This window comes from Caloenas nicobarica, chromosome 7, assembly GCF_036013445.1.
Source record: "Caloenas nicobarica isolate bCalNic1 chromosome 7, bCalNic1.hap1, whole genome shotgun sequence".
Lineage (NCBI taxonomy): Eukaryota > Metazoa > Chordata > Aves > Columbiformes > Columbidae > Caloenas > Caloenas nicobarica.
Window position 1 is genome coordinate 12,687,069 of NC_088251.1, and position 25,695 is coordinate 12,712,763.

At 42.7% G+C, this 25,695-nt stretch overlaps 1 protein-coding gene across 1 annotated transcript in view; it reads right to left on the minus strand.

The window, feature by feature from the left end:
* The window catches only part of SORCS3 (sortilin related VPS10 domain containing receptor 3), a 293,071-nt gene that overhangs the window by 145,953 nt on the left and 121,423 nt on the right, over nt 1–25,695 (minus strand). Inside the window, exon 3 of the mRNA XM_065638696.1 lies at nt 11,463–11,562. Coding sequence (XP_065494768.1) covers nt 11,463–11,562 — 100 coding nt within the window. The remainder of the gene's footprint in view (nt 1–11,462; nt 11,563–25,695) is intronic.

Here is a 25,695-nt window from a genome sequence, read left to right on the forward strand (position 1 = left end):
TGCTTTTTAGACAGATTGCAGAGAGAACATAGACAACAGTCAGCTTTATCAATGTTCACAACCAGATGCTAATGATCTATCTCAATTTACTAACCTGGCATCTATTACTCATGTCACCCACTGTCCCTAATGTACTTCTCTTCTTAACAGCTCCCCACTGAAGGAAGCCGAGGAGGTAAGAGAAGGTCTATCCATTTTCTGGATTGAAGACTAAGGCCCCCAAAAATTAAAGGTTAAAGTTACAAAACATGCTGGCATTGCAGTGCTCTGCGCAGTAGCACCCAGCTGTGGCTGCAAGATCCACACGCTAACTCACATGCCAGGGATTCTAATATATTGGAAGGTTCAGGAACAGGATTCACAACTACCAGCTCACTGGCTTTGATGTTTTCCATTACATTTGCAAAATTAGCTTCCAATGATACAGTCCTTGCAGGTTTATGGTAGAAGTCTTGTCTGCAATTACACACCAAGAAGGTGAGCAACTGCCCCAGTGACTGTGAAACACAGCTGCCATGTCCTGTTCCATGAGGGTCACTGATACCTTGCAGCCTTGGGAAAAATGACATATTTTCCTTTCCATATCCTCCATGCACATACGTGTCTGCCTTATTAGCCACCTCACACCTGTGGATAGAGTGCTCAGAACTGTCCTTGGCTCTCAGACCAGCACAATTAAAAACATTAACTCTGCCCTGGCGTGTTATCTTCTTGTTCTTAAACTAAGTCCAAACAACGACCGTGCTAGCTAGTTATGAAAGATTTCTAACTGCATGAAGGAAAATTAACCAGTTTTTCGTCAAACCAGTACAGGGACAAAGGTTTTATCTGCAGCACAACCCTGATACTTTGTTTTAGGAATAAACTGGCAAAAGGATCCACAGTGCTGCTTAGGAGAGAGCATTTTACACAGACTTGATCATACCAGAGCTGAAGTCAGAGTTACTGCACTTACACTGTAAGAGGCAGATATGCACATATCACAGAAAGTGAGACAGGCTCCCAACCCATCAACTGCCAGCATGTACCCTGCAGACGCTGCTCATCTAGTCTACTAAAAATGAGAATTCACTCAATGGGTAATGCTGGATTTCCTTATTCTTCACTTTGGAAAAGAATGAAATAAAAAAACATTTTGCTAAATATTGCTGGGTTTGAGGGTTGGGGTTGGCAGGGCAGTTACTTTCCTTAAAGAAAAATAACCGTATTCTGACGAACCAGCTCATATCACTAAAGATCAAGGTCAGACCATTATGCAGTCTTGAAAAGGACCCACCTGCCCCTTTTCCAAGAGCTGCTCTCCACCCATTTTATTATTTTTCCTCCTCTTTAATAACAGGACATGCTGACTCGTTATTATTGATTGATTACCCTGCTGTCTGTGAAGCACCATTCCCCTTCTCGTTAATTCAAAACTACCTCATTTTTCATACTTCATAAATTAATATATGATTGGAGCTGCAGCAGTGAAAGAGGTGGCCATGTTTCATAGAGAGGTAGGGAGGGTGGAGAAAGGAAGGAGGTCTCACAAACCTGCCCGCCATCAGGATCTGCAGCCGTGCCCGCCCTGCTGACAGGCTGGCTGTCAAGTACAGGCAGCCCCTCAGGAGGGGATGGATGCGAGCAGCCCCTCTTCCTCCCCGCAGCCAAGGCAGGGCACTCCGAAAGCTCACACAGGTCCACCCCAACCACTCCACAAAAGCAATGGCCATGCTAAGCAGCAAAATCGCAGCTTTATTTTAGATACAACAACTTCTGATCTGTCCTTTAACACTTAATAGCTAAATTAGAGCCAGCTACCTCATTATTAGACACTAGCAGTCAGCTCTGGGAAGTCCAGATCTAAAAGTGGATGTGACCTTTCCAGTTTTACCCCATCTCCTCTCCTTACAACCTCAGACCATCCCCTAAGACTCTGCAGGACCCTGACTCTAGCGATTCAAGGTGAAGCAGTCGGAAAGAGCAACAGGAGAGGTGGGCTGACTTCTGGAAGCCAGACACAGAAGCCTTGTCACAGATGTGCACCAGTATCCTGCAAAGGTGATTCTTACCCTAAAACTGGCCTTTTTTCCGAAAACATTATTTGCAAGTCCTAGAAAAACAAAGCTGAAATATTGGCTTGGGTTTTTCCTATCTTTCCCCCTCACAGTCTGACTCCACAGGCATTCCAGTAGACAAATAAGTGCAGTGACACTCTCTTCAACCAACCTTAGGTTTTTTTAGGATGATGGGACTGGGAATTGTATGTTTAAAGTGGTAGATATCTGCATTTACCACCACAAACACTGCCAAACAAACAGTGCTCACCTACTCTGTTTTTGCACACAAAGCAACCTCAGGGAAGTCTGCCTGGTAAATAAGTCAAACCCAAAGGGTCTGAATTCTGACTCTCCCTTCCTAAAATCTATGTCTGCTTTCATCCAACTGGCCAACCTTTTCCCAAAGCCACAGACAGCATCTAAACAGAGATTTCAGGGTCACAGTTCCAGTCCTTGGTAGATAAATGGCAATAGGAAGTGTTTGGTTTTTTCTTATTTCTCTTAAACATCTTATGTCTACATGCTTACTTTTATCAACCAGACTTGCAATATTTGTGAAGACTAAAATGAAATTTATTTAACAAAACATTTTTAATAAAGCCAACTTAACCCTCATTTTATTCTCTACCTTTATTAATTAAATTCTGCATTAGGTTTCCATGTGCTTTCAATACTTCAGCAGTAACATGTATTAGATGAGCTTGGAAACCTATGAAAAATGCAAGTAAAAGCTCTTGGAATGCGTAAGTGCAAAGACATGAAATGCAGATTCAGAAAGGCACACACAGGCAAACTGAATTCTGGAATTTCATAATATATGAACTTTTTTTTTTCTTCATAAACACTGAAATGATGTGTTTCAATGTAGTATCTTTACGATAGGTATAAACAGAAACCCATCTCTCTTCTAACCCTCTTCTCTCCATCCCCATTAAATAATGCCGTATGTGAGCATTTTGTTAATTATCTCAATTGTGTTTATTTTTAGAAACAGCTGATGAGCAGTGGGTTAGGTCCAGTGGGCTTTGCGGTTTTATGTTTCTTTGGTTTTTAATACATCTGCTTTTTCAGAGAATTAACTGAAAAAGCCCCAAGAATCTCTAGTTTTCATGTTCATGCATACCGAGAGTCAGCCTTCCCTGGAGTACAATGATCAGATTGTCCCTTTTTAAGAAAGCGGAAAACTTCTGTTGGGGATCTCTCATTAGCTTGGGTCCCGATTCTGTGCTGTATGTGCTGACAAACGGTCACATCCCAGACCACAGATGCTACACGACCTCCATTTATCTCTATGATTTCTGTCAAGTCAGAAATAGTAAACTTCAAATCTGCAAATGAACAGATAGATTTCTTCTTTCTTTAAGCACAAGAGCCTATAGGTCAGGTCCCAGTGTGACATCTGACATGCCAGGCCCCATAGCCCCCGGATGCAGCAGGGCAGAGCACACTTGCACAGGAACCCCTTGACTAAAGATTCACAAGGAGGCACAAGCTCCAAATATAATAAATAATAATAATCCTATTTGTGCATACTGAAAAAGATCCTATACTTTAACAGTATTCTAATAACGCCCATATTTTGCCTTTACACCTCAACATCTTCCATTCATTGATCTTGAACCATGTTGAAATCACTAATAAACTAAGTCATCCAGCATCAGGAAACAATATTTCTTATGTATGAAAGGTCAGAGAAACTTACAGAGTAAATATGACTTTTCTAAATTTAAAAGAGACAAAAATCCCCTCAAAAGGAGAAATTCCTAAAATTATTTTCTCCAGGTATTACAACACACCTGCAACTCAAGAGATCTCTTTCACATAGTTTCTGGTCATGGTTCTGCAAACATTTACAAAAATTCTCTATTTTCTCAGGTGACGAATTCAAGCTGAATTCATCATAAAAGTAGAGAGAATCCCATGCATGACAGCTCTCAGGCGTCCATCTCGTAGATGAAACACGTCACGTCACAAGTCCTCTGATTCTGCCATGGATGCTGTGGGTAGCCTTGTGGATATCATCTTTGTTTCACAAGTAAGTGAAGAAAAATACTATTTCTCCCATCTTTATCCTCCTATTTAAATTGTCAGCTCTGCAGACTGACAGTGACTGTCCGTGAAGTGTATTTATGACACAGAATACACTGCGATGTTAAGCAGATCGCAGTCACATTTGTACAACCCACTGGTATAACCAGAGCAGAAATATCTGAGCTCACCTCATCCAGGTGTTGTGTTTTAGAGCTACAGCCTTTCTTGTACAGCCATGGGCAGGTTCTGCCCACGTAGGCTCTAGACTGATTGGCATGGGTTTTGGAGAGCTGAGAAGCACGGGAACATCACATGCAGCTCAACAGGTCCAGAGAAGGGGTTCAGGAAGAGATAATTACAACTCCATTTGCAGCTCAGGTAATTAAGGCCCTGTCAATGGCAGCTGCAAAACCAAGAGCTGTTTAGGAACTGTATTTCACTGGGCTGCAGGGAAAGATCAGGGATGAAAGACAGTAGAAACAACTGGTTCTATCACTCCTGCCCTGTGGCTCTAACTCAGCCCCATTGCCTTTGTGTTACAAATACGTTCCCTGAGATCACACCAGCAAGTGCCAGTTTGCAACACATGCTGTTTATCACAGTGTCAGCATAATAAGGAAAAAGGGTCCTACGAAACCTTCCATCTGCCAAATGGCTTTAGGATACTCCAGAGCTCAGTTTCTCACTTATAGCTTGGGATGCAATCTTAGGAAAAAGCAGCAGATGACTAATGGGAGCTGTGGCAAAGGATGGCAGCTCAGTTCAGGCTGGGTTAGCAAGAATCAGGTGCATGTTGGAACTGCTGCCTCATCAGCAGCATTTGATGAGTAAGGAGAGAACAAAATGCTGTGGAATTCCCTTCGGCATCAAATGGACTAAGAAATACAGTCAAAACCAAAATCTGTTTTGACCATGGCTCTGCCCTGAGGCACTAATCACAGCACTAATTCCCTTTGGAGATACATGAGGCCAGGACAGGATTTGCTCTCAGTCACTCTCTAAGTAAGCAAGAAGAAATAAAGAGGAGGTCAAAGCGACTTGCACTCATTTAGGATCTCCAACTACTGTAACAGGAGTTGTCACTCCCAATGTGCTAGCAAGATTCCAGTCAGGTAGATGCATTCCTCTGCAGTTTCAATATTACAGTCACAATTAAATTCTTGCTTCATTAACCTGAACTGCAACGCAGCATTGCTCTCTGCCAGCTCATAAACAGTTGCCATGCTTCATCCCCAAGAAGCTGCACAGAAACAAACAAATCTAATTAGATTTAGCTTTCAGAGCTTCTGACTCTCCAAATACCTCTAAACATTTCTCATTCTGATGGGCCAAGTTCTGAGGCATGACTAGGTATCAGAGGTGCCACACGCCTTTGGCTTTTATAGCTTCAGTGATTTGGACTGGCCCTTTATTTTTACTTTATGACAGCTGGGAAACTAGTCTGCAAAACCATTTTCTCAAAGCTCTTTAACTGAGCACCGTAACTTTATTTCTGCTTTCTGCTGTTTGCAACTACTGTTCAAATCCCTTAACTAGAAGGTCTATCTATAAATAAAATCTCTAATGCTTCAGTTCTGGTATAAGGGAAAAATGGGGGAATCCACATTTCAGTCACTGCACCTGGATGATATTTCTGTGCAGAGAGTCAGCATAAAAGACTTCAGACCTTTTAATTCTTCAAGTCATCACCTACAATAACGATGGTAACAGCACAGGAGAAAAGCTAAATGTGACTGCACCCAATTGAACTGCAAAGCAAATTCATGAAGGAAGGTATTTCTAAGACATCACAACTAGCACCTCAGATCTTAAATGCAATCAGGACCTCCTGGTTATCCACATCTCATCTGAGCAGTACTCTATACAGGCAAGTGCTTTTTGGTTTGATTTTGTCAGAGTTGTCATTCACTTCCTTTTTCCTCTCTTCATTTTCTTTTAAATGCTTTTTAACCCCATCCTCTCAACCTCCACAGAAATCCCAAGGGCAGAAATAAAAGTTTCAAAGTGAAAACTGGGTTTTCAACTACACACCACCTTCACCAAGAATATTCACTCTTCACAGAACATTTAATGGAAAAAGTAACGCATGAAATCTATGGTTCAACAATTCCTTGAGATTTAAAATTGCACCTCAGTGTCTGCAAGGAGCAGTGCTTCAGATATATGTGACTTCCATTCTTCTTTCTGCATCCTTTGGAAGGACTTTGCATTCCTCCATGAGGCATCAATTCTTAAATGAATCCCGTTATTGTCAATCAAGAAGAAAGCAAATGTTCTTGAGATGAGGGATCTCAACCAGCAGGCCAACCCAGGCTAGCGAATAGGGACTTGCAGAACTTCAGCTCCAAGCTGTGCCATTTTGAAATGCAGGCAGTTAGTGAAAGAATCACAGGCTTAATTTTTTGTGGAAATTATCCAATTTTCTAACAGAAAGTTTTCAACAACCAAAAAGAAAAAAGAGGTAGAACGAAAATGGGAATTTAAAAAGTCAAGAGAAATGTTCTTATTAAAATAGAAGAGGCTTTTCCACTTAGTGCTTTTGAAGAAATAAACAATTTTAATTCCCACACTGCTGTGAAAATCTGCCTCTGGTAAAATGTAACTAATGCCCAAAATATAGCATTAAATTAAAGGTCAGCAGGGAACTGAGATCTCTGCCCAGCAGAGAGTAAGCAGCCTTTGTCATATCCCTAAAGACAGACCAGAGGCTATAGAGGAGAAAAGCCAAAGCTATGCTTTGTGCGAGTCTCAGCTTTTCTGAGCATTCAGCCATCTGCCCTTAAATCCCATTCATCTGTAAAGAAGGGGTGCTGCTAAACAAATATGAAAGTTTCTCCTTTCTGAAGTTCACCACAGAATTATCAGGCTTGTTGCAGTCTGTGTATCAATGGGGTAAAGCAGATGCTGCTCATGTGGCCTCTCAGGCAAACGACTGGGTGGGCAGATGCACTGAAGGGGAAAACGTGTCCTGGAATACACACTGCCTATTAGAGCATCTTCATGGTGGTGGAAGTGTCAAAACCACAGGCACTTGGCTTCTCACTAGGACCCAAAACAGTAACTCTTTAGAAAGCCATGGCCGCCAGGCCTTCAGAGCTGTCTGACTGTTCCGTGTAACGATCACCTGGAATTTCATAGTATTAATGAGAACTCAATGTAGATTTTCCTGATCCAAATACAAGCCCCTAGTGTGCAAGTGAAAGAAGAAACAGCCCTAGCACCTGCAGGAGAGCAGATACAAGTCTGGCAGTTTCAGCTCCCAGCAGCAGAGGCTGTATGCACAGTTACAAAGTGGTGTGAAACCCTGAGATCGTTAGTTCTTAGGAGATGAGAATTAGCAGCACGACTGCTCCACCTGAAGATGAAGTAGTCCTGGCTCACGGCAGGAAGCTTTTCTGCTCTGGTGCAGCCAGAGGCTATGGGTTCACATTGGGCTGCAGCCTGCTTGACTCTTCATTATGTCGGCACTCCAAGGTGGTCTCATTTCAAATGATGGGTGCTTTCAGATCACCGAGCTGGCCCTGATCACTCTCAATGGTACTTGACAGGCAAGAGGAAACAATGCTGGGAAGAAGTATTCTCAGTGACTTCTTGTGGTATTTGCATGTTTGTTATTTTGATTTAATTATAACTGCAAACCTGAAACCTCAAATTAGACAATGGCAAAGTGTGTTTTCCATATACTTTCTTGTGATGTCTAGGAAATGGACAGCCCTTATCTGAGCTCCAAAACCAGCAATCAGCAGGTTGGGTCAGCAGACTGAACCTGGCCTCTAAATGCCAAACACCAGCAGAGCCAAGTGGTGCCCAGGGAGAATTCCAGCTGTCCTGGATTTATCACCATGATGACCAGAGAGATTCTATTTCTTCAACTCTTCCCCTCTCAGCTGCCTCTTTTCTCTTCAGGGATAAAGCCGTGATCTCTCCGTGGTGATTTTGCCCACTGACAAACACTAGTGGCTGATGTGTTTCACCGAGGAGCAAAGAGCAGGACTGATGGACCAGCTGCTTCCAGGCTGCTCCAACATTTGTCGGTCTGCTGTGTCAGGAAAGACATGTCAATACTCAGCAGGACACCAAATACAGACAGGGGTAATGTTAAACACCCTGCTGAGGCTCTCCAGTTAGGGGTGGGAGACACACACAGGAGCAGCTTACAACAAAGAGTAAAGAGAACAGGAAATGAATAAAATTGACTAAACATATAAACCAAACTGAAACAAAAGTTCTGAGCTTGAAAAAGAAAGGCAAGTGATATGTGAAGCTGAGGACTTGTTTTTGCATCAGTGTTACATAGCAGCTGCTCAGAATAAAACCCAAAGAGAATTAAATATTTTAAGGCCTAAAGAGCCATTAGATCATCAAATCTCACATCCACACGTAGCACGTGTTCCAGAATTTCACCAAATTATTCCTACATTAAACTCAATATTTCTTCCAGAAAGGAATCCTCTTTGTAAGAAAAGGGTGTTGGAGTGACATAATGCAGGAGGGTAAGGTGTGCATCAAGTGTGGCTTTCTTGGGACGAAGAGGGAAGGGGAATGACACAGGCTCCCAGACCATGGGTTGTAGCCATGCCTCATCCACCTGCTCAGCCTCTGCATTTCTGGCCTTTTCTGATCCCCCATATTGCAATAAGCAGAGATGTTGGCATTGAGAAACCAGTGTCCCACCATGACCTGGCAGCACTGAGCAGTGAAATACAGTAGAAGCTGCCAAAAAATTTACAATGTTCCCACCAAAAATTTTTTTAAAAGAAATTAGAAATAAAAAGCTTTTCTTTTAAAAGAAGAAAGAAGAAAAGCCAGCGTTTAAATCCTCTTGCCTCATAAGTGAGCCCAGAGTTATGCCACAATTCAGGTAAATGATGTTTATATAACTGGCATTTGGCTGAATGCATAATTCCTATTTAACAGCTGAAGTGAGGCATTTTGGGCCTTCAAAGAAATCTGACAGGTAATTCCCACTGTAGTTCTGCAGGGTAGCTGAGAGGTAATTATCCTTCTCACTAGTAAATCAATTAGGAACGAATGTATGGAAAGCTTTTCCCCTCCTCCAAGTAACTGCTAATCCTCTAAGCGCTAATGAGCAGACAGGGCTAGCAACAGTGTGCAAAGCCATCACAAATCGACAGGAGCTGTGAGGCGTGCAGGGTCCCGTCGGTACCTGGGAGCTAATGCCTCAGGAGAAGATATCTTGCCTGGTAAGTGTCTGCATGATTCACTGTGTCTGCAAAGGCCCTGTGAATGTGTTACTTTTGGTGTCTCCCTCCCCATTTCTTGCCTCGAACAAAGACAATTGTTGATGCTCACAAGACATCACTGCATCGTGTTCAACTAGCCAGTGCTTGTGCTGTTAGAGGCGAAACACAAGGATCCGGACTTTCTCTACCGGGCTGCGATTCACCTACTGCTTTGTGATTCATTATTCTCAGGGGCCCAAGAAAAACATGATGCTTACCCTGCAGGACACCATAAGAGTATTCACCCAGAGAGATTTTGAGAAGATTGCATCCCAAATTCATTTTTTGCAGTTCACAACCTCATGAATCTGTAAGAGGTAAGTGGACAGTAAACCTGATATTGACTTTGGCAAATCCCAGGTGCTCCAACCCAGTGACACCTTCTCCAGGTATTTTTCAAATGCTGCATGGATGTTTGGAATTGCTTAGATGGTCAAAGCAGCAGAGTCAGCTCTGAGTTCAGACAAATCAGCTCTTTAACCATGCCCAGTGACAGTGTCCATATATTTAGAACAGGTAGAAAAATGAAAAACAAGTTGTTCCCACAGTATCCAGCACTGAAGCTGGTTTCCTATGGGTTTTCCTTACAGCTTGTCTCTCAGTTTCAAAAGGCTTTTAGATAGAGAGAAGAAGGTGGTCCAGGAATCAGTTCCTTAAGACATAACACCAAAAAAAATTCTTAAAAATTGTCATCCAAAATAAGAAAACAGCAGGTAAAGATAGATCTGCATGCCACTAGATGATGAAATGTAGAATGTAGGTGTTATTAATTAAAAAAAGATAAAAGACTGCTAATCTGTAAAGCTCAATAGCTTGAGAAATTGCTAGAAGATAATTGTATATCCTAATACTCTGGTTTGTGAGTGAGACTTTACACCAGTGACGTGGAATTTGTAACTGAGCATATTGCCTCTGATTTTGGGTGGGCAGAGTTGCTCTGGAAACAGAAGAAGAAGAATTAACTCTTCAGTGCCCAACATGTTGAATACAGGAGAGGTGTGAAGCTCAGGAGAGCTCATTCATTACAAAACATCTTCCTTCCATTTTGCTCAGGAAAAAGTCAAGGTTGTTTTAATGAGAATTCAGCTTCTGCATCAGAAAAAATATAAGCTGTGGCCTGCCCACTGCATTCTTCCTCTCCTCTATACATACACATATATGGTTGCCAATAGTAATCAGGGCTCTGGCTGCCTTAAGGTTACACACAAACAAACATCAATCCTGAAACCTCTGTAGACTGACCACTACTACAATAGCAGTAATATGAGCAGTACAAGTACCAAGATACTAGTTTGGAAACCTACTGATGGAGATGGGAGAGGGGAAGTTTGGAAGTGATCAAGTGGAATGTGCTGCACCCCATCCAAACACAACTCCCCTGCCAGAAATTAGCGATATGCTGCAGCCCTCCCACACTGATTTCTGTGGGTGGCTGAAAGCATCTTTGTCCCACTACGTCCTTTTGATCAACACAGGCAATAATTTTAAACCAAAATGGCACTGAGTAGAAACTCCTGGGCTGAGCTCTGTGAGCCACCTGCAGCCCTAATTGCATCATGTGGGAAGCGTGAGCAGGGAGTTTGAAAGCTATGACCTCATCTTCTCTCCTACACATTCAAATCAAACCTTAGGTCTCCCACCCACTCTCCCAGGCATACTCTGCTTTCAGCCCCCTTACGTGATGCAACCAATGAAAATGTCATTTACTTCTTTACCTCCAATTTCCAGCTAGGCAAAGCATAAAGAGGAAAAGAGTCAAATGCAGAAATAAATGTGTTTTACTCAGTATTTCTAATAGTGAGACAGAGAAGACAAGGAGAGGTGTATTAGCCAAAATGTAAGCAAGCGTGCCAGAAATGTTTGTGTTGAGTTCAGCTTCTTTAAAGGTGTAACAGGCAGAAGCAAATAAAAGCAACCCTTTTATTTCTCCAGCACATTCAGCAGGAGATAAAGCACTCCGTCCCCATCACAAGTAAAACAGGCACAGTTCTACTGGATTCCATGGAATTGCATTAGCACAACTTAGACTGCAAATTCAAGCTTTTGTGAATTACCAGCGGATCTCACTTTAGGATCATAATTCCTCTCAGAATGAACAGAATGCTGTAATTTAGTTTCTATAGCTACCACCTTGATGGCTCCCCCTTACCTTCCTCTTGTTAGTGGGACTGACATAAAGGTAGCTCAGCACAGTCTTCAGGCCTACTTTGTCATTTAGCTTTTCATAGGTAGTGCCATAGTCTGTTGACCTGGAGAAAAGAGGAGACAAAAAGAGTTTGTGGTTATTAGAGCTCAGGGGAAGGAAAGGAAAGGATTGTGTCAACAGGTGCTCAAAGTTACAGACTGAGCTTTACTACCCTTAAAACTCAAGCTTTTGTGTTTCATTCAGGGTGGGCAGCAGCAAAGAGAAGAAAACTTGAGTCCTTTGGGGTGGAGTCTGTCTCTGTATCAATTGATCCCACACACCTGGGGAGCTGTGGTGCACCTGTGAACATGGACTTCGAAGGCAGGCTCCGCTCTCGTGTACTGGTGGGGGTTCCAAATCATATCTACATCAGAGGACTGAGCTCAGCAGCACCCTTAGCACAAACTCTCTTTTCAGAACAGAAGAATCCAAATTAAACCCATCAACAGTTGTATTTAAGTACGCTGATTTTTGACTTGGAGATGGGCATCCAAATGTGGCTCAGAATTGTAACAGCTAAACTCAGGTCTAGATAAAAATGTACCTAAACTGGCATCTTGAGTCCTCAGTCACCCCCATCCTACTCTGTGCCAGGAATTTAATTTTTCTGAGTTAAAAAGACAGATTCAGGCCCCTACACTAGCAAATCCCCCTCAGAGGAGCAGATGATCTGGGGGTGGCATTACCCATTCGTGACTGGGGAAAAGGGCCGCTTCGTCAGAGAGGGTTTTCTGTAGCTTCCTCCTCCTCATTTGTGGGCATGTTGGAAACCTCACTTTGCCCTGCTTGTTTCCCTGCTGTTTTCGTACTCTGCTTTTCCTAAAAAAAACCAAGATTTTTTTCCTACCAGGACAAATCGACAGCTACCTAGTACAGGATCCCACAACTGAAGAGTGATGAGCACTAGCTTGTTTTAGGAGGGGTGTCACAACCTGCATGAAAAGCCCATCCACCCCATCCAAACTGTGGGGAAAGCCTGGCCTCTGACCCTACACAGCTGCTATCATATGGACAGAGCAAACACAATCCTTATCAGGTGGACAAGGAAAGGCCCTCACAAAAAGCCTACCTGGACATAGCTATGATTCTATTAAGATGAGAATTCATGGCCCCAGCCCTCCTCTCTACACACGCTTTTTACTATACAGATTATTAGAGAACATGTAGCAACTCAGTGCCTTTCCCAGTAACTAGCCCCAGTAGTTTTCTGATTTTCTAAGTTCAGCAAGTCTCCAGCATCTGCAGCTTTGTGGCTCTGCCCGAGACCAATCCTCTGCTCCCCACCTGTCTGGCAGAGGAGCGGCCCAAGTCACCCTTCTGGCACCACAGCGAACAGAGCTGCTGTGCCCAGCAGCTCCAGGCTCCCACTGCAGCGGCTGCAGAAACCGGGTGATGGCAGAAGCTGCACCCACCTCTGCTGGTTTCCTTGCTGCTGGTGAAGTCCAGAATGACAGCAGAAGGGACATGCCACAAAAACAGACAGCTGGTTTCAGGCTTCCAAGTTGTAGGACCCATGAAGTCAAAAGCTTGTTTTATCACTGATGTGGCTCCAACACATTTGCTTCTGTGCATCTTTCAGTCACAATTACTAAATGTTTTGCAAACTGGTTCTTTCCTTAAATGGATGAACCAACCTTCCTGCTTTCAACACTCAGCCGTCAGGAGTGCTTGAAGTCTTAACTTGCTTGTGTTCTAGTTTAGCTGTTTAATACTAAAAGAGCACTAAATACTAGCTCTATTTACACTTAATACTCTTTTGTACTAATGCACAGTTTTGGTACTTGCTGGGCTTCACAGAGACATCCCAAAGGATATTACAATAATGTACTGTATTTCCATAGCACTTTCCCATCCAAAGAATCTGAAGCTCTTGTCTTGCTAGATATCAATGCCACACAAAAAAACCTAGCAGCTTTCCTCCTCCAGCTAACCTTGAAACTGAGGCAGCTCAGTTAATAAAACTGAATGATCCAGGCCAATTAATTCCACTACATGAGGCCTCCTATAGATGCAAATTCAACAGGTCAGGAATCCGCAAGTAACACTAAGCTCTTAGTAGAGGGGAACACACAGAGGGCAAGAACTGAGGTACTTCCTTGATCTCACCCTTCCAACAGCACTGAAGCTCCGAACGGCCACATTCTTGACTACACATGTACCAGCCACCAGCCAGGGAAAGAGATCACTGGTTTCAATCAGCATTCAAAGAGAATACAAATAACAGTTTAATATTCTGACAAAGCTACTTTGGTTTTGTTCTCCCAGTCATTTTCAAATCTCCCAAAATGCCTTGCACTTCTAAAGATGCAGGCTGGATGCCCTAATGACTCTCTCTCATTAAACCATTATCACTCATTGCATTTGCCCTTTCAAAGAATAGCTAGAAAGGAAGTAGGATCATTATTTCGTTAGCTTCTCTAAGGCTTTCTTTATTATCATGACAGTCACCACTGGCTTCACAGAAACGTCTCAAAGGATATCACAATAATATACTGTATTTCCACAGCACTTCCCCATCCAAAGAATCTGAAGCTTTTGTCTCATGTTAATTCATTCAAACTAACGAAGTCCCAAGGGCCATACTGGGAAATATTCTCTCTCTTCTAGGGATGAAGAAGCTGAAAGCTTGCATAGGTAATGGTTCGTTTTTTCAAAAGCAAGCACCCACAATCAGCCATTTCAGCTTCTATAATCATCTAGTGTATGGCTCAATACTCAAACCTACTGAACTCCTGCCACCAAACTACCTAATTCTTGAACAAGTATTTACGAAAAAAGAAAAAAAAGTTGTCTGCCTAATTCTAGCAACCTAAGTCTGGCTCAGCTTTTAATCTTAACTTGAACCGGTCTCCTTTATTAATTACTTATCTTTGCAGTCAAAGACTTCTAACTGCAAATTAACTAGCCCCCATGTGCTTACAGTTGCTTGACACTACAAGCAGTCTGGATACCCTGTTTTCTCCTTTTCCTCTGCTCAGAATAGGATTCACGTCAAAGCACATCATTAAAGGAGCAGAGAGGAAGAAACGTTGTAGTTATATCAAAACGACAATGATTCAGTGATATAAAAGACTCTTTCCATGAGTTGCACCCCAAATGCCTGCTTTAACTTTGGCTGGGCCTTTTATGGCCAACTGACCCTGCCTGGCTGCTTCTCCTCTGAGTTGCTCCATTGAAGCCATCACTGGAGTCTCATCATCTTGGAAGGCTGTTATTGCCTTCAGCCTCAATTTGATGTTGGCAAATAGCCTCTAACCACAGACACACGTATGTATACATTAAAATGTTATTAACAATACTGTCATAAACCAAATTGTTGCACCTCATTACACCACTGGTACCACAGAAACTGTTACAATGTGGAATGGACTCTGGCTATACATATCAAACTTGCAAAAGTTCAGTCCGTGCATTTTGTTCCACATGTCCTCATACCTTGACCTTACAGCATTGCCTTGTCCCCTCTATCCTGCTTTCCATCCTGCAAACCAAGCTGCTGTCAATGCCCCAAGAAAGGCTGCACAGTGAAAAGCAATAACACTCAAGGGGTAGTCCAGTCTTTAATGGACTTTTGTCTACTCCAATTCAGCTTTTTGGTTTTTATAACTAGCATTTCCTACCAGCCATGAGGAAGAATCTATTTGCTACTCTTGGTTAACATGAAGAAAGACGTGATCCAGTGCAACACAAGCATCATATTCATATAACAAAATAAATGTGGGCTTTCCCTAAGCAGGCTGTGGCACCAAATTCTACATATTCCCTTTGGAAAAGCAAGGTTTATAATGTAATTAATTTACTAGAAGACTGCAAATTCTCCCATAATCGTATTCTATTACAAACAGCTGGGAAAGAAAATCACCTGCTTGGTTCTACTGTCCTCTCCTCATGGGCCACGACATGTTTTAACCATTGCTCTAAGTGCTGTCCACAGCCTGGCAGAGCAGGGCTGAAGGGGCACATCCAGGCAAAGAAGCTTCTCTCTACCAAACCCGGTCATAACTCATTGCACCCAGAGTTCACAAGATCCATCTTGTTCCTCTAGTTCTGAGCCTGAGCTTCCCTGTGAATCTCACAAACAGGTCTGAACCAGTAAATATTGTACTAAAATTGTGCATCCCAGGGATATGAAGTAGAGGTGTGGAGAAGCAAAGAGAATGTCATCTGAATAACTTTTAGAGGAGTCCTTCTCTCGGTTTCCATCTCAGGGCTCTGTCAGGCAGAGAAAGGAGGTTTTGTTTGTTTGCAGTCTCAGCTACTCAGCTATGGAGATAGGCTATAAAATATGTATCAGTCTCTCAGGAGCAAAAGAGCTGCAAATGCCAGCACTGGATGGCTGGGAGGGACAAGTCAACCTCCTGGAGCACACATGCTACCAGCTCTCCCGTCAGGGGGTTTCTCTTCTACACTTGTGACTCCCTCTGACTGTGTGTGAAGAAGGAGCAGGTATGGTTTTGATTTTAAATTCTCAGCCTTTTTCCTAAGATACTAAAGCTTATGCATTCTTCTCTGGATCAGAATCCCAGTACACATAGACCCACAGCCCCATGCCAAGAACCATGTGGGGGCACAGCTCCACTTTAATGAGCAGGAGAATATCCCGATTCTCTGTGCACTTCAGAGACCAACAGACACACACGCAGCCCAGATTAACATTTTCTTCTCCTCTCATGTGCCTGCGAACTGTCTGCCTACAATGTGCCTGCCTCTCTATATCCTCTGAACAACTTCTTGTTTTTACCCACTGGTCAATTTTCTCCCAGTTTGACAGAGAAATGAAAACCCGAGAGGAACAAAGTTTCTACAAGTTTCATGAAAACCAGCAGCCAACAAAAGGAGAGTAAACTTATTATCGCTCAGAAAAAAAGCTGCATCATGAAACCTAATCCCATGAGACATGAGAGCAGGTACACCTCTCTGAACATCCAGCTGCAGGAAAACATTCAAACACAGCTCACATATCACACTACAAAGAGCTCAACTGCACAGCACAAGAAGTCAGGCTGCCAAAGTTACATTGCTTGTGAAACAATTTGTTTCTGTCTCTCCTTCCTTTTCCTCCTCCTCAAATACCCTCTCTGGGATAAAGACCTTTTTGAAGCTATGACACACTGAGAAGAGACTCCTCCCAAGTCAGGGTCCAGCTTGACCATCCCCTGGGGTAGCCCCAGCTGTCAACGCCTTTGGCCAATGTCCTCAGTGACTCTAAGTCGTTCAAGACCCAGGCAAAAGCCAGCTCGGCACTAACCCCACCACACTGCTTTGCACTAATGTCTAAATGGGTTCTTCCTGGAGCATAGCATCCAAAATCAGGAACCAGGCCAACCACACAATAATTACCGCACCATGTTGGAAACCGGTCCCAGTAACTTACAGACAGCTGCTCCTTGTCATTTAGCATGCTCTGGCCCTGCCTCTCTGAACTCTTAGAGATTATTACTTTTCTTGCTTGTTGAAGATTTCAGACTAGTTCCTGGCTCTTGGTGACTCTTGGTGACACAAGCTTGGTGACTTGGCTGTTGGTAGCAAAGCATCTTCCACTCCCAAAGCCTTTTTCATATCTAGATATAACCGAGAGAAGCAACTGTTCCTTTCTTGGGGCTGCTTATTAGACCAGACAAAGCCACAGTCTTTGCTTTGGGCAGCCAAATACTTGAGGCAGAAATACAGAGTTGGCCCTGCAGCTAATCCAGCCCCAGCTGGAGCTCTGGAAAGGCAGGGTGACCACTGGCACTGCCGAGGCAGGGAACGGGTACAAGTCTACAATGCTCTCCCAGAAGCATGGTCATGGTGTCACTCATTGCTGCTAGCCCAGCTCCCCAAGACTATTTCATTCCCAGCCTCAAGGCAACCAGGGGAGCCCAGGTCCTGTTCCCAGCCTGCAACAGTGGAGCTTAATTTCCCTTACAGTGAGGCAGTTCCCATAATGATCCACCCTTACCAGTGCAAGGCTGTCTGGCTGACCTGGTCACACACAAGGAAGGATGCTTTTTACCTGACAGAAAAACAAAACAAAAACAACAACAAAAAACCCACACAAAAAGAAAACATGTCATGTTAGGGATTGGAAGGGACCTCGAAAGATCATCTAGTCCAATCCCCCTGCCAGGGCAGGAACACCTAGGTGAGGTTACACAGGAAGGCGTCCAGGCAGGTTTTGAATGTCTCCAGAGAAGGAGAATCCACAACCTCCCTGGGCAGCCTGTTCCAGGCTCTGTCACCCTCACTGAGAAGAAGTTTCTTCTCGTATTTAAGTGGAATCTCCTGTGTTCCAGTTTGCACCCATTGCCCCTTGTCCTATCATTGGTTGTCACCGAGAAGAGCCTGGCTCCATCCTCGTGACACTCACCCTTGATATATTTATAAACATTAATGAGGTCACCCCTCAGTCTCCTCCAAGCTAAAGAGACCCAGCTCTCTCAGCCTTTCCTCATAAGGGAGATGCTCCACTCCCTTAATCATCTTTGTGGATCTGAAATCTATGTAAAATATTATCTTTGCACAGCTCTGAAGAATTGCATCTCATCATTACTCACTTCCCATTTGTACTGTACAAGGAGTGTCAAACTAATTTTCACCAGGAACCACATCAGCCTCGCAGTTGCCTTCAAAGGGCTGAATGTAATTTTAGGACTGTAAAAATGTAGGAGAATTTGAAGGCAACCGTGAGGCTGATGTGGCCTCCAGTGAATATGAGTTTGACACCCCTGTTCTAAGAAATCTGACATATTTATCATGTTCTTGATTCTGATGTGTTCTAATTTTCCAAATAAGAGTTTTATGCATCCCTGATAAGGCAGCATATTGATTTGATTCTAGCCACTTCACTGACTCAGCAGAGATGGCCTTATCAAGACATACTCAAGAAATTTGGTCTAGAGGACACTTGAATAGCCTCAAAGACAAAAGGCAGCTTTGATGACAAAGCCTCATTAATTAATCAGATATTAATTAGATTATTAATAAGGAACAAGGACCTTCCCAGGCCCTTTTCTACTTTTATTGCTATAGCTCAAAATGCTTCTGTAATGATTCTCTTAAATAGCTAATCATTTTAATCTGTATCACTTTGTAGCAAAAGGAAAGCGCTTTGAATGTAGAATTTTCAATTCAACATCCATGCTATTAGATGCATTTAAACTGGAACTCCCCTTAAATGTGTATTGACTAAAATGTCGAGGGAAGACTATGGAACTGCCCCATCGCTGAACTCTGTACTTCTGTGCTGGATGTGGATGACAAAGTCGTCCTCCCAATGACTTAGAGAATAAGTACAATTTGGGCAATACAAACTACCCTGACAGTAGGTCAGCTCATATTTTTAAGAGTTGGGTAGAGGTGACTGAAGTCTCAGTTTCCCAGCTGGAGATATCAACATCGGTGTCCACTAATGCCCACTGGGATGGTGGCTGTGGCCAGGGGTTACCAGAAACTTGCCTTTGACACACCATCTGCCTGTTTTGGGATCAGCGGTAGGCAGTACAGCAGGGACATTAGAAGCACTTGAGTCATCTCTAATGCAACAAAATGCATGTTAACTTTTTCAAACTATCTTTGCAAAACTGATGTAGTTAAAAAGAAGGCAATGATGGAGGTAGTTTAGTCTAGTTCCTTAGAGACAGTTATTAAAAATCCCAGACAATTCCCAAACCAAATTTTACAGTCAGTCTGCAACATGTTCCATTCCCTACCTCAGTTGACCCCTCTCCCACAAGCCTTATGTCTACCTGCAATTTCCCTACTTGTGGCCCACAAAGGTTACTGTCCCCTGCAGTGCACCCACACAGCCTGAGCATAAATACCACAGAAATCCTGCCTGACCCCAGGGAAGGCTCCTCAGCACTCCAGTTTCCCATTTAGTTAACTTAGCTTCCTGGGAAAAGATTGGATCTTACTGTTTAAAAAAAAACCAAAAAAGCTCATGAGATGCAGCCACCTGAGACAGTTGAGGTCTGGCAATGCAGGAAGTCCCTTCTAGACAGAGGAACACATCTTCACCTCCAGTCACAATGTGACTGAGTGTCTCTACATGCTACTCTTCTACAACTAATAAGACAGCACCAGATCCACAATTAGTTTAAGTCAATATGACCCTATCACATTCAAGTGAATGAATAATATTGGCAGATCTACACCAATTTACATAACGGAGGTCAGGACTCACTTTATCTATGTATTATCTACAAACATACAAGCTAATAGTAACATTAACGAGAGGATGTTAATATTTTACAAGCATTTCACAATTTTGCATTTGTGAGAATTATGCATTTCTAAGAAACTTCAGAAGTTTAAACCCACATGGATGAGTCAAAGTAATAGCATAAGTTTGGTTTTCTTAAGAAATTAAGAGAATTTGGAGCCATAAAATAACCCAAATAAGTCTCAGGCTAATATTCCTCAGACAGTTCTTTTGCAGTGACATTTTCCCACCAAGTTCTTTCCCACAAGCTCTATTTCAATAAGATAGATAAATAAATAAAACAAAACATATAATCAGCCCTCCCCTAATTACTTTCAGGCTTACCCATTCCAGTTACCACTGAAATATCCACGACAGGGGCTTCAAACTCTTCCAGTCTCCTGAACCATGTGCTAACATTTTTTGACCATCTCATAACACAGACATCATAATTCACAACAGAAAAGGAGCTGGATTACACAGCTGGCAATGCCTTTATGTAGGTTGCACCACTTGCTTTGCAGGGTGGCCTGGTTATACAGCTGGGTCCCAGGGCAATAAGCTAAGGTTGTTCTGAATGGTCCCAAATTACTCTTCCTATCTCATCCAGACAGGTTATGCCACTACATCCTCTTCTAGCTCTTCAGAACAGAGAATTTTCATTGCGAAATATAAGGACAGGAATATAAGTGCAAAAATTGAAGAAACCAGTCATCTGTAACCCAGTTTCTTGGCTGGAGCAACAGTCCGATCAGCAGCTGGATTAAGCCTCTCATAATACAATTAAATCCAGTGCTACACTGCATGTAGATATTTCACACTAGCACTGGTTGAGGGTGAGTCTTATTCATTCCCTGAGGATGAGGATTAACGGTCTCACTTCTAGTTAGCATGTCTTTGAAATGCAGACACTGAGGTCTAAGCTCAAGTCTACACAGATTTTCCAAAGAGGTAAGCTTCCTGGTTTTTATCAAGGTTAATAAATGATTGTGATCCATATGGCAGAACCTCCACGTGGAGAACTCCCTCTCCCCTACTAACTGCTTATGATTTGTGGGCAGCTCAGAAAGCACATAACTGATCACTCCTGCACTATTGTGTCCCAAGACCTCACTGCCTAATATCTTTCAAACCACAGTTGGTTCAAGCTTAATTTTACCTCAGAATAGCTTCCTTTTCCCATCATCTTTTGCGCTTGGTGCTCAGTAGCTCATCCAGCACAAAATATTTTGTCTTAAGAGAATGAACCTGTTGGAAATTTTTCAGACAAAAGATCAATAAAGTGGGAACAGCTTGAAAAGTCAATCAGCCTCAGCAAGTCCCCCAGGAGATGGCTGGGTGATTGTCATTTTAATGAAAGAACAGCAAACGTAGCACAAAGAAATGCACATCCCTTCAAACTCATGGAGAGGATACCTTAGGCTGAGAAGCAAGGAAAGAAAGGGAAGCACTGGAAGAGACCAGTCATCTCTCTAGCTTGATAGGCTGTCTCAAGAGCTAACGTAAACTTCTTAAAGCTGAGAATTAGCTCCAGTACTACACTGCAGGATGGTATTTCCTCCAGGTATTAGACAAGGAATATTTTTGTTTAGGCCCTGAAACAGAAGAGTAAATATCCCTTATGCCTTTGCTCAGAAGTAGTGTGCTGAAAATGTGGTTCTTATGCATGTTAAAGTCATGTCTTCTACCTAAATGGAGTTTCTGAAGACCTAAGCACCCTGTGTATTATCAAGGCAAATGGAAAGGGAAAGTTGTCTGTGATCCAAGATATTAAAGTCCTTTTTCTAGACACACCATGGATTTTCTTTGTATCTTTGGATATAATCATGATTCAACTACTCATGAGAAGGATCAGACACCTAAGATGCAAACCCTGAGGTTCACTGAAGAAGGAACTCTGTTGTACTAAAGGCACTGGAAGGTGTCTTGGGAGACCTGCAAGGTTCCTACTTTGCCACAGGCTTCCTATGTGGTTGTGATCTTTCTGGCCATTACACATGGTGATATATTATACTGTTGTTCCAGCCACCTAGGTTGGAATATGGCATCTCCCACAAAGGTTCACATAGATGCAGACATTTCAAACTGTAAACTCAGATCCACCTTTTTTCAGCCCTGACATATGGAGTGTGCGAGGTCCCACACCCTGTGCTATGCCAGAGCTCAGAGTACATCAACATAATTGTCTATCCTAGCATTCCAATCTGTGACTCAGCATGGCTTAGGCTTTTGGCCATGCTTCCTGGACCTTGGGCTCCAGTCCCACTCAGCATTTCTGCCTGTTGATTAACCAACTGTTGCTCAGCTTCCTGCCAGCACTTTCCATGCATTCATGCTTAAAAAAAAAAAAACAAAAACAAACAAAAAACCACCAACAAACTTGAGCAGAACTCATTAAATTGTCAATGTATCTTTAATTGTATTCTAACCCAGCACGGTTCACTCACAGCCCCCGGACAGCCTTAAAGCAGTGGCACTTAAGTTCTTTCAGCAACATTATTTAGACCAGGAGAGAACTGGCTTTTTTTTCTTCATTCTACTCAACGTGATGCTTCAAAATTCAACGAGAAAATGAAGCATGATACTACACTCCTGGAGGGCACCATTAGACCTCCAGGGATAATGTCAGCGTAAAGAGTTGCCCATCTTTTAGCAGGTAGATTGCAATAGCCTGTGATTAATTAGGAAGTAGTGGCAGCTCATCACTGGCCATTTCCTTATACTTTTTAGCTGCCTTACCAGAAGGCACGTGGTTTGTTTTAACATCAGCTTTCACATTCTGGGAATGAATCTTCCTGCCAGCTGAATAGTAATGCTCTGAAAAAAAGCCCCCTGCAGTCAACAAGGATCTGCTGAAACACTGGCTGCTGGGGCAGTTCTGCAGACTTGTCTGTGCATATCTCTACAGGTTTTACTCTGAAGATGGAGGAGAAAATGAAATACAGGTAACAAAAGAAGAAGGCTCACACAGTGCCACGATTTCTAGCAAAAGCTTTTAGTCGTGATGAAGATGTCTGTGTGCAGTGCCAGGGACATGCTGAGCATGAGAACGTGTAGGGAAAGCGGTGCATCTCTTACTGCAAAGAATAAGTGCAGTGATGAGTGGCCAATGGCTCAGAGCAGATGAACTTTCTTCCCCCACCTCTGTCCCTTCAGAAGGTTCCTGGGAGGGCGTCTGGACAGGAAACCTGCTTGATTTGCACCACTGCTTTGAGTACACTGTTTGATTGCTCAATTCTAACATGAGACCCTCAGCTAGCATATGTCCAAAAGAAACTACTCATCACATCCAAACCTGGAAGCCTCAATAGAGTACAGCACGTTCCTCAGAACACTCCATCCATCCCCATCACCCACTTCTAAGTACCACAGTGGACCTGGATCATTTATCCAGTTGAAATATAAACAAACAGGTGAGAAGATCTCCTCCTACAAGAAAATGGCCAAGCTTTAACCAAGCTTCCACCAATTTATTCCTCTCTCTTCTTCCTTCTCTCCCCCGCCCCATACTTCTTTAACCTCTCTGGTGTCTGCTTCTATTAATCACAGTCTATGCAGTCAAAAATGCCTTTCCTCAGACTTCATTTTAGACATATTTTCTTGTGCTTGACTCAGATGTAAGGGAATACTTCCATGTTAATGAGCTACAGTCATGGATCAATAAAATTCATATTTAGACTTCAGTGTTGTGATTATTGAAAGGGTGAACACAGAAAAAGATATTACATCATGTACATATGCAGCTATTACACAGCTGCTAAGCTTTAAAGCAATGTGTTTGTAATAATCAGAGTACCATGCTGAAACAGCAGCTGTCTTTTCAAGCCAACAGTAAATGCATTTTGGGAGTGCTATCTGAAGTGGTTATTTCTTTGTCCATACCTTACTATGTAACTGATGCTGATAATGCAGCAAATAAATGATGGGGGTTTGCTACAAGTCATTATTTTGTAAAGATTACACTTTAATAACTCTAACACACAAAACATTTTCATTAATTAATTGCTATCCCTCATGGATAAGGGCAAACAATAAACAAGGGCTTTTTTAACCCCTATCCTCTCTCTTCCTTTAAAAAAAAAGAAAAAAATAATCTCATTCTGCCACTACTTATCAGTATCCCTGTAGCAAAAAAGGGGGGAAAATATTAAATGCGTTTCTGGGAATGGGATTTCATCCTTAATGACACCATCAATAATCGCTGTCACAAGCTAATATTAGAGTTGCAACCTTACAAGGAAGATAAAGAGGCAGAGTTTTCAGAATGTGGTTTCTAGACAGGCTCTCCAAATGGGATTTTGCTACGTGCTTTTAAATGCTGCCTGGATAGCTCACAGGGCAGCAGAAACGAAAAGGAGGTTGAATCCAGACAGAAAGTACTAAACCTAGAGCTGCCCTATGAATCTCACAGAATGGTGCTGGATCCAGAAAACAGGATGTAAATACAGCAAACACTGTCCTTACAGCAAGGCTTACACCTTTGATGGCAGCTCCTCAGACACCAAGGATATCCTCAGGCAGCTGCTTCTTCATACATCAAACAGATTCCAGTAACTCCCCAATCAGCAGTGCCCAGATGTCCTTCGGTCCCTACATCACTGAAAAGTTACTGTGCAGCTAAAACCTTGTCATCACAATCTAGACACCATTAAGAGAATTTATACTCCAAAATGCTTCTATAAAAAGACTGAATAGCTCCTAGTCGAAACCTGTGGCTGGAGAATTGAGATCAACTTCTCTTCAAATATCAGCAGCGTGGAGGGGTCTTGGGACTACCTGCAACCTGCACAGCCCTGCCCTCACACCAGCAAGCTGCAGACAAGCAATAGTGCTACCATTTCCTGAGAACTCCTTGTTAATATGCTGAAGGCCAGACACTGACAACCGTTTTGTGTTTGCACAACATCAAACCAAGACCAGACCAATTGTTTGAGTGCCTCTCTGCACCCTGCTACTGCCAACCAAGCGTGTGCTTCAGACTTGAACAGAAAGGAAACAGGACATCATAGCCAGCCCCTCAGCTGGGAGGTAGCAATTCCAGAGCCCAGATGTCTGGGGTCACTATGACTTCTCAGGTGACTTAATTATTAATTCCCCAATAGAATTAGTATATTAATCCATAGAAAATGGCAGAGAGGGGAGAAGTGTGCTAGGAAATCACCTTTAATTTTGCACTTCAGAATCTCCATATAATTAATATTCAGCGTGGCACACTTGCACTACTTTTGCAAACCCTGAGAAAACTCCCATCAAGCGCTTTGCAAGATAGTGTATCATTTCCAGCCTACAAATGAAGACATTTCTTCTTTCTCTTACTAACTGCCAGTAAACACAGTTCAGACCTTTCCTACTAAACAGTCTAGCTATGTAGACCCTTTCCATGCATTGGATAGAAACTTCATCCTGCTTTCATCTACTGTATACTATCAGGTAGAGACACCATTGAGTAAGAAGAACCCAGAGATAAATCATTAGACATGGATTGTAATGCTCCAGTATTATAAACACTATTAGACATAAGAAGTCTCTGAATTTGGCAAGGGAAAAGTGGGGCTGAAATCACATCTTTCAACAAAACACAATGTTTTGACTCCTCTTTTCAAAAAGGTTATGTAGATGAAACGAAAGGGCAGAGCAAGGTGATAAACAAGTCTAAGCTATGGATTCCTCCCAGTTCCACACACTAGACTTGAGAGCACAGTTTCACAAGTATCAAGAGTTTATTATTCAAGAGATATTTAGACCCTACCCCATGGCAGTCTGGTCCAAGTTCATGTCAGGACAGTCAATTCTAAGACTCACAGCCTCCAGGCAAGAGCACTATGTCAGAAACAAGGAGTGATTTACTATGCTACATGCACATAACTAGGACATAATGACCTGTTCCCAGCTCTGCCCCAGCACTGATCTACCCTGCACTCCTTGCACAAGCATTATGACTTCTGTTCATCAGCACCAGCTAAACATGGTGAACCATGGAACAAGAAAGACTTTTGCTGTGCTGCAAGCAGGGGT